Genomic DNA, 16424 nt, shown 5'->3' with positions numbered 1-16424 from the left:
TTTTGTGAATTTTGTATACATCCATGAAGTTACAGGTGAGTGACTTTGTGTAGTATTTGCCTTATTCTGTGTGCATTTGCTGATGTGTGTTGCCTGGATAGTAATCTCCATGGTGATCTGTGTACTCCTCAGTAAAGCATATCACATCTGCCTGCAAGCCCTCATATATTCGCTTCAGCCTCTGGGTCTCTGAAGATCTTCCTTTCCTTCTTTTGGGGTTCTACCTCACAACAGTATAAAATTCCCTATGTTGAAAACGTTGTAATCATGGTTCTTAGTTTTGACAGGTATATAAAAATTGAAAATTCTATGTATAAACTAACAGGTTATTCAGAATAATGTGTTGGTGGAAATAAAATAAATATGTATACTTATGAATAACAATAGTTCTGTGGTAGACACTATTCCATTAAGTAGCATTGACCCATATTTGTGTACATGTGTGTAGTTATGTGCACATTTAAATTTATTTTCAATATAATTTTATAAATATAGAGTAAAAGACTCTAGCATACAGCCCGGTGTGGTGGTGCACACCTTTAATCTCAGCACTTGGGAGATAGAGGCAGGTGGATTTCTGAGTTCGAGGCCAGCCTGGTCTACAGAGTGAGTTCCAGGACAGCCAGGGCTACACAGAGAAACCCTGTCTCAAAAAACCAAAACAAAAAGCCTCTAGCACAGAAATGTTTTAGAATCAAGTGTATTGTGATGGCTCTTGTTCTTCATTTCCCACGTGAGGTTTCTTAGTAAGACACTGGTTGACATTCTGTGCCAGTGTCATATAGTGCCTTGGTCATCCATGACATGTATTTTTTCTTTAAATGATTGTCAGTGTAACATGTAGAACTTTTAGCTCACTTTTTGTTTCTATCCAATCAGCAACCTTTTCTTTCTTTCTTTCTTTAATTTACAGTTGATTGTTTAGTGTGTTTATGTGTATAAATGTGTATATGTATGTACATATATATGTACATGTGTGTACATGTTTCATGTGTGTGTTCACATGGATATGCATGCCTATGTATTTATAGATAACACTCAGGAGTTCTCTCCTTCCACTGTAAAAGGCTCAGTAGCCAGCTCTTTTACCATCTTTATGGTCCTAGTTTTTCTAAATCAATGGAAATAACAATTCATAATATAATAACATTATGATAATTATATAGAACAGAATTTCCTAGTTAGTCTGAATACTGAAGGTGTGGAATTTTTGTTCTACCACTTTCAAACTGAATATTCATTCTTATCCCACCTGGCAGGCTTGGTTGTATTTTCAAATTGAGGCGGGAAACAGTGTAACTCTAGCTGCATTGGTAATTAAAATTCAGGTGCTTTAAATAGCCTTATCTCATATTGAAATAAGTTGTATTTTTAATGCTGGAGGCATCAAAGTAACGAACTAGTACTATTGGGAATTTTGATAGTTTCATTATTATTTTTTCTTATTGGAAATTTATTGTTATTTTCATTTATTAAAAGTTTTGATTTAATACATTTAAGGAAATATATAATATAAGATATTATGCATTTTATATTACAAGTTTATTGTACAAGTTTATTGGGGTACAAGTTTCATGCATAATTCCTTGGGGTTTGTGGATATTTGTTACAGAACCAGCTTTTAGTTTGAAGATTTTTTTGTTGTTTTGTTTTTGTTGTTGTTGTTGTTTTTCAAGACAGGGTTTCTCTTTGTAGCTCTGGCTGACCTGGAACAGCAGGCTAGCATCGGAACTCAGATCCATCTGCCTCTGCCTCCTGGGTGCTGGGACTAAAGGCATGTACCTCCACCACGAGATCTGGAGAATAATTTTTAAAAGTATCCCAACTATAAAATATCTGTAAATATTTCTAAAGTTTTTAATGGACTTTCAAATTCTAAACTACAGGACTCTGAAAATACAGAAGAAAGGATCCAATGTCTTGTGAATTCACTGAAACATATGGTTTATGAATACATATGCAGGTGCCTGTTTAAGGTAAGAGGGATTCATCAGATATAAACTACTCGTCAGCCCTCTGTCTTATAGAACAAAGTTCATAGCTGCTTACTTACTCAAAAGGTACTGAAATTGATAGTTGTGATTTTTTTCTAGAATACAATACTATAACTTCTTACCATATACCAAAATGTAGTGGGGAAGAAAAATAAAAGGAAAGGAAAGGATAGTTGTCACTAGGCTAGCTACCTTAGCTCTGAGCAGCCTGATAGTTACTAAGAAGGAGCTTAACCATGCAGAACATTGAACTGATTATACAGCCTGCGTTCCTCACCCTCAGGTCTAGTGTCATCTGGAGACATGTCTTTGATTTCTGATAGTGACTGTTCAATGCCTGTGAGGATCTTCACCATCCCCTGCCTCTATCAGATGCTAATAGCATGCCCTTCTCTTTCTCCCCCTTTGTGAAAATCCAGTGTTTCTAAACATCACCTAGTGTCCCCTGGTGTCTTAATGACTTTTATATTGCTATGAAGAAACACCATGACGAAGGCAAATTCAAAAAGAAAGTATTTAATTGGGGGATTATAGTTCCAGAGGTTGCTAGTAAATGTTTGTCATGGTGGGGAGCATGGCAGCAGGCAGCAAGAAGGCATGCTACTAGAGCAGTAGCTGAGAGCTCACATCTGATCTACAAGCAGAGGGTAGACAGAACTAACAGGAATGGATGGTGTGGGCTTTTTGGGGGACCCTCAAAGCCCAGCCCCAGTGACACACCTCCACCAACAAGGCCACACCTTGCCAAACAGTTCTAGCAACTGGGGAATCCAGTATTGAAATATATCAGCCTATGGGGGCACGCTCATTCAACTTGTACAGCTGTGTTACAGTCATTGGTACCTAGTATTGGAATTACACAGGAAACAGTTACTGGCTTTTGAGTTACAAATTGTAATTTTCTGAAGATGTCTTCCTCTTAGAAAGGATCCAGAGCAGTGTGCACTAAGACTTTTGAGACTTAGGCAATTTTTGAATAACAGAACTCACTTCAGACTTCTAAAACCAGTACGTTGGACTTAGCTCAAGACATAAAGAGCTCTCACAAAGTCAGATACCTGAGTCTGAGGAGTTGTTACCACAGGACAGTCATATATACTCAGGAAATTCAGAAAACTGTTCCGTGTTCATTGAGGCAGAATGAACCCTCAATATACCCATGTAGCACTCTGTGCAGAAGTCTCCTGAACTTAGAGTTGGGCATTTCTACAGAATTCCCCTTTCAGTGGGAACTGTATATTTTCCTTTCAAAGGTCTTCTGGCTAATTATGTTTCTAAAACTTCTCCTTTAGACCTCAGCTTTAAGTTGTTTAAGACTGGAAATTATGAGCAAATGACCTCAAAGCTACATTGCCCCAAGGTGTAAATCCTGTGTATAAGAATGACCTTTATAGTTTGATGATCAGCTATAGAGCATGTGATCCCTGATATTTGTATGCGTATTATCTTCTCTTATACTAAAAAAATGTATTACATGATTTAAATCATGGCTCTAGCAGCATGCCTGCTGGCTTCCATGCTCCCCACCATGATGGTCACTTCCTTGTATCCTCTGGAACTGTAAGTGAAATCTATATGGAACTGTAACAGAACCCACTAAAGACTCATTTCCCTTGTGTTCTTCTCAAGCACTAAACTAAGGCAGTCTGTGCTCTATAGCCTGCTTTTCTCCTTATATCCTCATCTTTAAATGCCTAGAAATAGTTTTTAAAAAGCAATTTCCTTAGTGTATTTTGTTGTGTGTGCCCTATCTTTGGAGTTGGTCTCAAAGATCTTTCCATGACTATAAATAGTGCACCTCATTCATTTTCATGGTTGTGTGATCATGATGTGACATCTGGGTTTGAATGGTTCCTTTCTAAAATGCTGTAAAGCACAAGTATTGCATTTAGAAAATTTTGGCTTTGGGAATATTTGCATATAATTAATGAAACATCTTGGGGTTGAACCTACATTTTAGTACAGTATTTTTTTTTCATATTCAAAAGTTACCTATGGCCTGGAAGAAATTTTTACACAATGTTTTAGTGTGTCTATGTTTTGATTCTGACTTAGCACATGAAGGCACATGTGAAATTTTCTACTGTGATACCTGTCAGCATTCAAAGGTCTGGCCTGGAAGTACTTTGGGTTTTAGACGTTCAAACTTGAATATTCAGATTATGTCCTACTTGACTGACATCTCTGTTATATGACAGTAGGATTAATACATGGTTTTGGCTGTCATGAGCAATTTTAGTGAGTAGTCTGTAAAGTACCTGCATTCCTGTGTACAGATCTAAGTAAGCATTTTGAATCAGTAGATTTCTGGGTATATGTGTAATTGTTTGTACAAAGGTTATACTTCCTAAATTTTCCTTAATATTATCAGATGTTCTTATAGAGAAGATTGAACTAGTTGAAGGCACTTTTTTATTTGTGCTTATCAACCTGGGACACATGCACACATATTAGCATGCCATGTGTGCTCACACAACAAAGGACATGAAGTTGAGAAGGATATATGTTGAAGGGGCAGGGAATTGGTGGGTAGGAGTTAAAGGTGGATGAGATCAAGATATGTGTATGAAGTTTTTAAGGAAAACTTGCTTGAAACTTTAAGATAGGATAAGCATTCACTTTATTCACTCCACGGATTATTAGTTTTTATTATTGCTTTCAACTTCTATCTGTGTATTTCAGTCTACAATTCCTATTTGTAATAATGTAGGCTCTTTGCTGTGCTAATGCCATATTATATACTTTATAATATAATTGGCAAATGGTCACTATTAGCAACAAGATGATTGTTTCAGTAGACTATATGAAAGCTTGCTTCTTTGAAGTCACTTTACCCTTTAAAAATATTTTCAGGTTGTGCTAAGCAGCTTTTGGTCATAGTACAAGAGAAGTTGAGAAGCCACACTCAATATTTTAGTGTGTAATTGGAGTCTTTCATTTCCTATCTTGAGTAATACTTATCTATTGTAATTGGCAAATCTTAAAAGTATCACCCTGATCTACAGTTTCTGACATACATTTTTAATTAATAAATTGTCTGTCTTGTAAAACTTGTTTCTGCCACTATAGAGTATGTTTCAGGTTTCCATAGTGTCTGAGTAATGACAAATGTTGGAAAAATACATCTCTCATAACCTATGAGATGGACTTCTCAGAGTGTAGGTTGAAGCACTAGTGAGGGTAGAAGTGCTCTCATAGCACTACAAAAGTTCTCTGGTTCTGCAGCCATCAGCAGTGTGTCACTCATGCAGCTCCACTGTCATTTTGGTGACAGCATTGTGGTCACAGTGGACTTCAGATTAGATGGCCTAGTATTCAGGTCATATCAAACTGAATGCAAGTTGACTTAGAACAGAAAATGACTGTTAATAAACTGTACCAGATAGAGAAAGCTGCTTAGCCGTTTCTGCTTATGTTACCAGCTGTGCCATTTCACTTTCTTCCAGAGATCAGAGCACTTACTTCAGTACTTACGAAAACTATAATTACATATGTGGTCTCCTCAAACTTATACTACATAAAAGAAATGCATGTGCTTTTAGTATTTCCTCCCCTAGTCAATCTTTTGGGATAAAAGAAACTGTTTTTGTAAGTTTCTACTTTGATGAGAGAATGTGAGAAAGAGGGTTGGTTGGGGAAGAGTCCAGGATGAGGAAGTGCTCTGGTGCAGAAGCACTGGGGGAAGTTCTGGGAGGAGCACTTGGCAAGCCTTGTGGGGAGCACTGGAGAGGACCATTAGGGGGCATGGAGGTTTTGGGGGGAAGCTCTGGGAGGAGCTGGGGGAGGTGCTAGGGAAAGCATTGGGTAATACTGGGAGGAACCTAGGGGAGCCTAGGGATAGCTTTTACAGGAGTACTGGGGGAGGGCTGAGAAGAGAATTATGGTAGAGTTCTGAGGAACATTAGAAGGAGCTCTGGGAGAAGCACTATGGGAATCTCTGGGAGGAGTAAGCACTTGGAAGCACTAAGAGGAGATGGAGAACAAGCTAGCACAAGGGAGAAGCACTGGGGGCACCTATGGGGAGAGCACTGAGAGGGACTCTGGAGGGAGCTGTCTAAGGAGATACAGCAAAAGTACTGGAAGGGGGACCTCTGGGAGGAGCACTGAGGTGAGCCCTGGGAGGATAGGTCCCTAGGTTTCCTCTTCCTCATGGAGTGCTGCTGTCAAAGATACCAAATGTAAAAAGAACATAGACGAGAAAGAAGAATTTTTCTTCTTTTCAAATTTTCTGTGTAGTTTACCTTGCCTTTCTTTCTAGGAATTTTCTCATTGAGTAAAATTCAGGTGGATACTGTTTTTGAATAAACTATTACGAATACCTCATGATTGTAAACTAATGGCTTGATACTCTTCTATTAAGAATAGAACTGTTGTCTGGGTGAAGGTATAGGAACTTTGTACCCACTGAAGTGGGTCTGAACAATTTAGGCCGTTTTCTTTTATGTAGATGATTTTGGAGCTTTCCATGCTGCATCCCCCTAATCTCTCTTTCCCATAAATGTATCAGTATCATAAATGTGCATAGTGATGTCTATTAAAATGCACGATGCACCTGCTGACACAAAGCAGGGACTTGGGTTCTATGTTGTGTCAACTCTTATGCCATGGAATGAGTTTTCCCCCTCAAGTGCTGGGGGCCCAGTGCTTCTCAGCGAACCGATTTAAAAGGACTGACCTCTGTAGAATAGACTTCCATTTGCTAACTTGCAGTTTTTACTGTTTCTTGAGAATTTAATGTACCTTTCCTTTTTAGTGTCACTCAGTTTACCATCAGTCTACCATGATGTTAGAGTGTTATTACCTGTTAGGTGTGGTAGGTATGTGCCTTGTGTATATTCATTGCCTACATTAGGATAGTTGTATTATGCAGAGCAGGAGGCTGAGAGATTTACAATGGACTTTTCTTCACTCAGATGGAGAGTGTGTTGTTAGAATTCAAAGCATTCTACTTGATGCTTATGATGGCGTCCCAGTAGAATTACTACCATGAAACAAATACTCAGTACAAACATGAACTTGTTCCATAACATTCATAAAGACTCACACCATGTAAAACCTAATCCACTCGGCTCCTCTAATTATTTACCGGAGTGTTGTGTGTAATTGTATGGGATGTAGTGGACTGAAAACCATGAAGTTCCCTACTTGTCCCTCAACCAGTGAATCATATAGGGAATCCATTGGGGTTTTATATATACAACCCAAACACACTGAGATAAATTGACATATAACTGAAATGGTGGATTCTGATCTGATAAGTAAAATAGATGAGAGATTTTAGAAATCTAAAATAATTGGTCAATTTTGGATGATGAAGTTTTGAAAAACCAAGACATTTCTTAGTTTGAATCATTCAGCTGTAATGATTTTGAATTTGATTGGGAATAATGTGCTAACTGCTGCACTCATGCTTTCTCTCCCTCCACACATTGTGGGTTTGTTTCACTCTTGAATCGTGGTTCTTCCTTATGTCATCCTTGTTAAATATTGTAGCAGAGGGATTCATTACTACAACTGGACAACCATAAAAATGTCAAAGAATGCTTTCCTCTGCCATTTCCATCTTTGAAAATGATGGAAGAAGATTGTGGTTGGCCTGACTTAGAGCATGTGTGAATCTTGCATCAGGATGTGTCATTCTATTGTTTTCCCTAAAATCAGAGGGCACTGTAACCAGAGATCAAGAAGGAGGCTAAGCCCCTTACTCATACTGACCATGCATTTCCAGCCAGGGTTAGAGGATACCTTGTTCAGTAATCATTACTCTTACCATACAGATCACAGTGGGCAATCAGAGGCTCATAGAGTGGCAGAGGCTTCCTTCTTTCTTATAGTGTGATGAGACTGCAGTGTTCTCTCTTAGTGCAAAGGAAAAAGGAATAGGTAAATAAGTAATGCTGGGAGTTGTATGTGTATAAATAGATATCTGTCATAAGGGATAACTGATAAAAATGACAAGCTTATGTATTTATGGCCTTGTTAATACCATGTTAATTTATGCTCTTAATCAAGAGTCAATTTGAGCATATGTGGATAGTATCTGAAGCTACTTGTTATTACTGGTAAAATATAAGACAATAAAGAACCATATCATCCAAAACTTTAAAGACAAGTTAAGAAACAGCAAAGTGTAACCCTGTTCCTCTTTGCAGGCTGACCAGTTGATGTTTGCTTTGCATTTTGTTCGAGGCATGCATCCTGAACTTTTTCAAGAAAATGTGAGTAATATTGAAGGAAGGAAACCCTGGAATTATGAGAGATTTAATAACAGACAGGGTTTTTCTTAGGGTTGAGATGACTTTAAGCTATAGGTTGTATAAAATTCTTCTAATATTTTCTAAGTGATTAATGTGACATGTTTTCCAGTTTTGTTTTGTTTTTTCCTGATGTATGCCCAGGATTGTGGGTTACAGAAGGAAAGGAATGTAAATAATTTACCAGGGAATTTTGGTTACAATGAACCAGGCCCACGTCCAGTCTGGATGGCAGAAGAGTCAGCTCCTGACTACTGTTCTAAGCAGTACAACTGAGACAGGGAAAGTGGTAATATGGGTACACAACTATGTTATCTGTCACTTCTGCTTACCTGCCAAGAATTAGCATAGACAGTAGGAGGGACTGGGGAGTTGCACAGTTACCACAGACTGTTTGGAGCCCTTTGGGTCACACTGTGTTATTTGTTGAGCATCTTTTCTTCTGGAATGTCATATAACCATATCTAATACTTAAAATATTCACTGAGCTAGAACTAAATTAATCCATCTGTGTTGTGTTTACTCTGGGGAAAAGAATCACATTTGTTTTTCTTGTTCATTATTTTTTGAATATCATAGAAGAATATTTGAGTAACAAGGGTGCTAAGAGAATGCTAACTTAGCCTCCTCCATCTAACTGCTTGGTCAGATCTTAATAATGTTGTAGGTTTTCATTTCAGAGAGTTAAAGAACACAGACCAGTTATAGCTCTTCCTGTATTCTTTCTTACTTCCTAATTCCACTTGCTGTATTTATTTATGTTCTCCTAAATTTATTAACATGGTTCTAATAATTTTTATTAACTTATCTATCTGTTATACAATTTTTAAAACTGAGATCAATAGGTTTTCAGGCCTAATATGCCCTATTGTGCCTTCCTAGAATAAGTTTCTTAATTTGATCCAACACAAACATGTTTTAACCTTGATGGACTTCACTCCATGTGTGTTAGTGCTTAGTAGATCTTTAAACATCTAGATGAAGTGTGTGCCATACATAGCATACATAAATTTTTGTCCCAATAGGATTACCTAGGTAGGTCTCATGCATAGTTTGTAGTGGCACATGATGCCCTAATGCTGGCCTGTATAAAGAAGGGTAGGTGCTCTCCCCAGGTTCTGGGGAAGCTGCACTGTAAGCTGTCCTATAGAAGATTTAAGATAATGCTTTTGGGTAGTTGTGTTCTCATATTGTTTGTGTCCCTCATGTTTTATCTACTAGGAATGGGATACATTCACAGGTGTGGTTGTTGGAGACATGCTGCGCAAAGCTGTGAGTTAAAAATCTGATTTCTCTCCTAGGGGAAAAAGTTCTGCCTTTTGGTTTTATGAAATACAACTGTGCCCCAGGAGTTTCAATCGCTGTTGAAATGACCCTTTTATTAGACCGTGGGCTATGCTGGCTTGTGCCCCTTTACTGTGACATAGGCTTAATATATTTTTATACCTTGAAAACTTAAATTGTAAGAGAAAATATTAAATATTAAGAAATTAACATTGTTTTTTCAGAGAATTTTTATTTTTTAAGTGTTATAGTCTTTAGGAAAATTAATTCTTCCTTATATAACTGAAACTTAAAAACTACTTTTTAAAACTTTAAAAATCTATTGAAACTACAGCTTTTTAAATGAATTTTGGTTTTGTCCAGTTAATACATAATATTTTGAAGCTGATGTACTGATCATACACTACCACCTTTGTCACTGTAGGGTCTCTCCACTCTCCACAGCCAGAACCCGAGTAGCGTCCACTGGAAGCAAAAAGGCAGCTCCATTCAACATGACTCCGTAGCTGGTGTTGGCTCCCACTCTGGGAGTCTGCCTTCTGAGTTTACTTTAGGCATATTTAAGCATAGCACAGTTTGGCACAAGCTTTTCCAGTAATAATTAACTCAATCCTGTGTATACAATATAGCATGCATAAATCTCCTTGAGGAACAAAGTTGCACCATAAAGATCAGGCTTGGCTACATTGAAACTCTGTAAAATGCATATGACAGATTCTCTAAAGATGGCTCCATGCATGGACTGAGAAAAGCAAGCTTACGACAGAGGTTTGGGGGAGAATCTGGCAACACAGGTAGCACAAAGGTCACCAGGCTACAATGCAGGTTTCCCTATTGCTTATCTGTGAGCTCAATGTTCTCTGTGCTTCCTACAGGTCATGTTTAAATGCAAGATGTAGTTAAACACAGTGTAGCTTTATGATGGTTTCCAGTGACATTTTAAGTTTTCCTTGTTTTTGGATAGTTAACCACAATAAAAATGAATGCTTTATTTTATCTTAGTGGTCTTCTGTCTACTATTACATAGAATTCTACCATGGTGTCTTATTAAATATAAAGAAGTAGTATGTAGAATGTCTTATTTTCAAAATTGTGTTGATAAAAATAGCTAGTCATTCACTTTTTTAAATTTTGAATTTTACCAAATGAATTTTACCAATTAAGGAAAATTGCTTTTACCAAAGGACTCTCAACAAAGAATTCGTGATCAGCTTCCATCTTGGATAGATCAAGAAAGGAGCTGGGCAGTGGCAACATTGAAGGTATTTTCCTTTTTAAAAAAAATTTTTTTTAAATAGTTTGGGTATATCTGTTTGTATATTGTATGTCTATGCACATGTGCAGGTTGCCAATAAGACAGGCGTTTTCTACTGAGTCCAGAGCCCACTAATTGACTAGACTGAGTTATCAGCAAGGACCAGGGATCATCCTGTTTCTGACACCCAGAGCTAGGAGTACAGACACATGTCACCATGCCTGACTTTTTATTTAAGTTCTGGTATTCTGAACTCATACCTGCAGAGCAGGTACTTAAGCCAGTGAGCCATATCCAGCTCCCATTAAAAATATTTTGGGTGCTGGAGAGATGGCTTAATGGCTAAGGGTACTGACTCTTCTTCCAGAGGACCAGTACTCTAATCCCAACACTCACGTGGCTGCTCACAAATGTCTATAACTCCAAGATACGAAACTCTCACATAGACATATATAAGAGGTGAAACACCAATGTACATAAAATAAAGGTGAATAAATAAATAATTAAAGTATTTCTTTTCTCTTTTGAGGGGTATTTTATATTTGTGTGTTTTAGTTCTGTTGACATTTTGTAAGTACAAATTATATTAGTGTTGGTATTTCTTCAGTAAGGACATAAAATCCCTCCATTGAAAATGAATTACTATGGTAGCTCCCTCCTCCAGCTTATTTTTAATTTCTCAGCTCAAAGTATTGTTTGTAGAGATGAAAAAAATGTATTTCCAGTTTGTTCTCCCTTCCCCCCCCCTTTTTTTTTTGGCCTATATTCTTTACAACTATGTAGAACTACAGTAACAATAGAGAAACCGGTAAAGATGACCAGCAATTATTGGTGGGTCCCTCTGAACCATTCTGCTGAATTTAACCAAGGTGATCTTACTGCCTAGTTGGACACTATTAGGAGGCTGCTGTTGTGGTCACATTGATATAACAGTGATGCCGCTGAGGAAGTGCGGGCAAGATTCAGAATACATGCTCACATTCTGGGGTCTTTACTACTACAATATATGCTTTTTTTTCTGTAATTTTTTTTGTTGATAAAGTGAGTGAGTTTCTGTTCATATTTATTATTGTTCCTTGATACTTACTATAGGCCAATGCCCAGGGTTCTTTTGTTGACCTAACTTGAATGAACCTGCTGATCCTTCCCCTATATCTATTTGTGAACCTCATTGTGAAATCTTATTTTGCCAAGAACTCAGTGTTCTGTTGTTTGTTCAGAATTCTCCCATCTTCTGCATCAAATGCTCCATGATATCCTCTGCCATCTCACCTTGACCTGGTTGAGAGAGTCCTATAGAATTCATTTAACCAGAGTTCCCTGTTACCCATGAAGTATTCTCAGTAATTGTTTATTCATTTAGCCAGAGTTCCCTGTTGCCCATGAAGTATTCTCAGTAATTGTTTATTCACTGACTTCAATTCTACTTCTTGGGTGTATATACATTTGTATTTTCTATGTTTTATTACGAGTTGAACCTGTTATATATTGATATCTTCCCATTGCAATAGCCTTGGAGATCTGCTTTTACATCTTTAACTATAATGCAGCTGTGGTTTTCTTTAGCAGCAAAGGACTGACAAACGTATCTCACATACACTCTTGATAAAACTTCTAGAGCAAGTCTTGAGGCCTAAGGTTAAAACTGAAACCAGTGGGAGTGGGTGGTTAGGGGAGTGGGGGGTGGGGAGGGTATAGGGGACTTTGGGGATAGCATTTGAAATGTAAATGAAGTAAATACCTAATAAAAATTGTAAAATAAATAAATAAAAACCACCACCACCACCACCAACAACAACAACAACAACAACAACAAAACAAACAAACAAACTGAAACCAACCGTGAGGCCCTCAGTAGCACCGTAGCAAAGTTTGGTTAGAAAGAGCATCCTTGTTGCTAGAGATAATTTTGGAATTTAACATGTGCTCAGTTGTGTTGTCCCTGGGACTTGCCCCTGGTTTTGATGATGGTGGACATAGCAAGGTACAATGTCTTTATGGAAAATATTTCTTTTGACTATTGATTTATAGAATACTACCTTAGGAGTGCTTTACTGGCTCTAATCTGGATGAGTTCACCTTACTGACCTATGTAAGGTGAGACACACCATCACAGAATAGGATAAAATTAATAAGTGTCTGTAGATCAGTGTTCTTTTCTCTTGAAGTTCTTATCACATGACTGCAGCTCCTAACATGGCAATCTCTGTTTTAGATCTCCCTCCCTAGTCTCTACCAGACGCTCTGTTTTGAAGATGGGGCATTTTGGCGTACTTACTACCATCACTCAATGTGTGAACAGGAGTTTCCATCAATTCTTGCAAAGAAGGTTTCCTTATTTCAGCAGGTAAAATGTAATGGTATCCAAGTGTAGAACAAAATCACACTGTGAATTTCTCTTGTCCTTGAGATTCTGTTTAAGTAAAACTTTGCTTTCAGAATACTGTGTAACTCTCATCCACATGCATGAGGGTAGGGCTTTCTGCCTTGGCCACCTTATCCAGATAGAGCCCTGGCAACATTTCTGTGTGGGCAGCACCCTACAGCTCTTATCCTCTGCCTCTGGTCCAAGTAGGATCCTTCAGGAAAAGAAGTCTTTTTAAAAGGAACTAAATTATAAATTGTATAGAATCTTCATTCACTTATTTTATCTAAGTTGTATCTAAGGAGAGAATCTAATGTGAAGGAAAGGGAACTTTAAAAATTCCATTTCAAAAGAGGTGGTGAGATCTCTTGGTGGGTTCCTTTAACCTGAGCTGGGCAAATGGCTTTGGCAACTGGTGCCCTGGGAAATAGCCCTCTTCTCTATTACTGGAGCAAATTCATTGTGTGTGTGTGTGTGTGTGTGTGTGTGTGTGTGTGTGTGTGCTTGCGCAGTGAGTGTGATCTCAGCAGATGTGTTTAAACCAAACAACAAACCATCTAAAAATGAACATTTACACATCAAAGCAATATTATAGATACACAGGACTCTGCAGAAAATAGAATGCAGATGTGAAGCAGGCAATAACCAGATGCTAAATGTTTACCCTGCCATCTTCACAGACCCTTGGGCCCTTCATGGGATCTTGAAGACATTATCTCACTTGCCCTGTGTTTACTTTACATAACAGCTTTAAGGAATTTTTTACACAAATGGAAGTCTCGGTTCATACCTATTGTGACAGTTTCAAGCATGGTAAATACTATGCAACAGTGGTTCCTCATGTATTTCCATAAGCATCAATTGTAATCATTGACTACTATTTAATTAATGCTTCTGAGAAACATCTATTTATAAAATTCTCCATTTTGTTTTAGGTTCTTGTAGTTCAGGCTCTGCGGCCAGACAGACTGCAGAGTGCCATGGCTCTGTTTGCCTGCAAGGCTCTGGGTAAATACAGCCCTATTCAAAGTCTAACCTTTGACCTGATGATTTCGTGTGAACTTACATTTCATTTTATGCTAACCTTAGTAGAAATGCTTTAGGGTTTTTCATTATTTGTTTTTATTATTCATGAGCCTTATAATCTTCACTTAGCTAGAATATTCTTCTCCCTGTTGAACATTATTAACACGTAGTGTTTAATTAAATTTAATACATAATTGACTTACTGTGGTAAAAATACTGAGCTTTTAAACATTCTTTTCTTGTGGAAGTATTTTTTTCATTTTTATTTGTTATAAGGGTTACAAAGAGTGCACTCAATTATGAATGGCAAATTTGTACTTTATAGATAATACCTTAGGCTCAAATGGAAACATTTTACAACTATAGTAAAATATTGACAGATATTATAGTCTTCAGCAATGTAGCCTTCAAAATTAGTAATTTGTAAAAGCATATCTAAAACAAAATATTGTCAGTTTGCTTGCTTTTCAGTTTGTATTTTTTTCAGCTTTTTGAAGAGTATGGTCCAAAGAAATTTTAAAAATTACTACAGAAATTGCCTTTCTATAGGAAAATGTAGTAAAGACTGTTAAGTATGGAAACAGCTGGGTGTCTTGGTACACACCTGAGTCCTTGCTCTAGGAGTTGGGATTCAGGCTCTGTTTCTAAGCACTTGTCTGTTATTTTCTATGAATGCCTAATGGACAGCATAAGTTTAGTTCAGTTGAAACATCTTATTTTTCTAACCAAGCGTCTAGTCGACTGCTCAGATTAGAAATTCCCAAATTTACTTCTCTCACCATATCTCCCTTAGAGTTTACTTGCTGATGTTTTAAATTCTAACTCCAAAACTTATTTTGAGTTTATTTACTTTAGGACTACAGCTTAAGTAAATTGTCACCCCAATCTGTCACCTTAGCTATTCCATAGTATTTCAGAGTCCACTTGTTGCATCCCTACCACCTGTCCCTTTTCTGAAGTCACTGTGGTATGAGTGAGGTGGCAGCTTTTTCTATCCTGTTTACAGCTTCAGTTGTCCCCACAGCAGCTAGAGTATCCTGGACATATTATACCATAGGACTTTTCTTGTGAAAACGTCTGCTGACATCTCCCTTCCCAAGCATCCTTAATACATCGCGTGGTCCTTTCTGCCCTCCCTTCAGATGTCATTGACCTCTCACTCACATTGTCTAACAGTTGACATGCATCCTTGTGCACAGGTGTGGCTTTGTCCATCCTTGTACACAGGTGTGGTTCTGTCCATCCTTGTACACAGGTGTGGTGGCTCTGTCCATCCTTGTACACAGGTGTGGTTCTGTCCATCCGTGTGCACAGGTGTGGCTCTGTCCATCCTTGTGCACAGGTGTGGTTCTGTCCATCCTGTGCACAGGTGTGACTCTGGTATCCTCAGGCCTTTGCAACCACTATTCTAGCCAGTCACCACCCCAACCCCCTTATTGCTTTATTTGATTGTCCCATGAAGATTTCGCTCATTATTTTGGAAACAGCATGTCACCATCTTGTCCTTCTTTATCATACTGTTTCTTCTGGAACTGTGTTTGATATCTGACATTGTGTTATTTGCTTCTTACTCATTCGTCCAGCTACAACATATGCCTCAGAAAGTAGAAGCTTTGTTTAACTAATTTTAAATTGTTATTAACTTAACAATTTTGAGGGCTAATAATAAAATTTGTACTTGTTATAATGAACTAAGAAATACATTTGTTTAGAATGGGAATGCAGCTGAATTGAGACAAAGCTTTTGAAGCACAAAGTCCCAGGTCTCATCACCAGTACAGGGGTTGTGTGAATATCTATAACCCCAGCACTAGGAAGATGGAGACAGGAGGATCAAAAATTAAGGTCATTCTCAGCCACATAGCAAGTTCAAGGCCAGCAGGGGCTACAATAGACTGTCTGAGAAAAGGAGAAAGGAGAAACACATTTATTTTAACATGATTTCATTTATTTATTTATAAACAACTTTTCTAGGAAAATTGCATTAAATATTCTCTTATTTAATAAAACAATCTTAAAAATATGCAGAATCTGACTCACTTATCAACTAAAATCTCTCAACTTAATTTAAGAAATAATTTAGTTTATGGAAAAGAAGCATGCACAAAGATACCCTCTATAGCTCTTCATATTGTATAAAATCTGGGGGAAAATATGTCTTTAAAATAGTTATCTGGAGGGGACCCGCAGCTGGACCAGATCGTCCTGCGCCTCTTCTGCCCAGGAGGGGTGTTCGCCTGGCGGCT

At 37.8% G+C, this 16424-nt stretch overlaps 1 protein-coding gene across 3 annotated transcripts in view; it reads left to right on the top strand.

Annotated features, from left to right (window-relative positions):
- The window catches only part of Dync2h1 (dynein cytoplasmic 2 heavy chain 1), a 229073-nt gene that overhangs the window by 151091 nt on the left and 61558 nt on the right, over positions 1–16424 (top strand). For all 3 annotated transcript variants that reach the window (XM_021206255.2, XM_029543408.1, XM_021206253.2), the window contains 6 exons: positions 1887–1976; positions 8147–8212; positions 9470–9520; positions 10717–10794; positions 13003–13134; positions 14088–14160. In XM_021206255.2, the coding sequence (XP_021061914.1) occupies positions 1887–1976; positions 8147–8212; positions 9470–9520; positions 10717–10794; positions 13003–13134; positions 14088–14160 (490 nt within the window). The remainder of the gene's footprint in view (positions 1–1886; positions 1977–8146; positions 8213–9469; positions 9521–10716; positions 10795–13002; positions 13135–14087; positions 14161–16424) is intronic.

This window comes from Mus pahari, chromosome 10 (assembly GCF_900095145.1).
Source record: "Mus pahari chromosome 10, PAHARI_EIJ_v1.1, whole genome shotgun sequence".
Classification (NCBI taxonomy): domain Eukaryota; kingdom Metazoa; phylum Chordata; class Mammalia; order Rodentia; family Muridae; genus Mus; species Mus pahari.
This window is presented reverse-complemented; position numbering and strand designations above follow the sequence as displayed.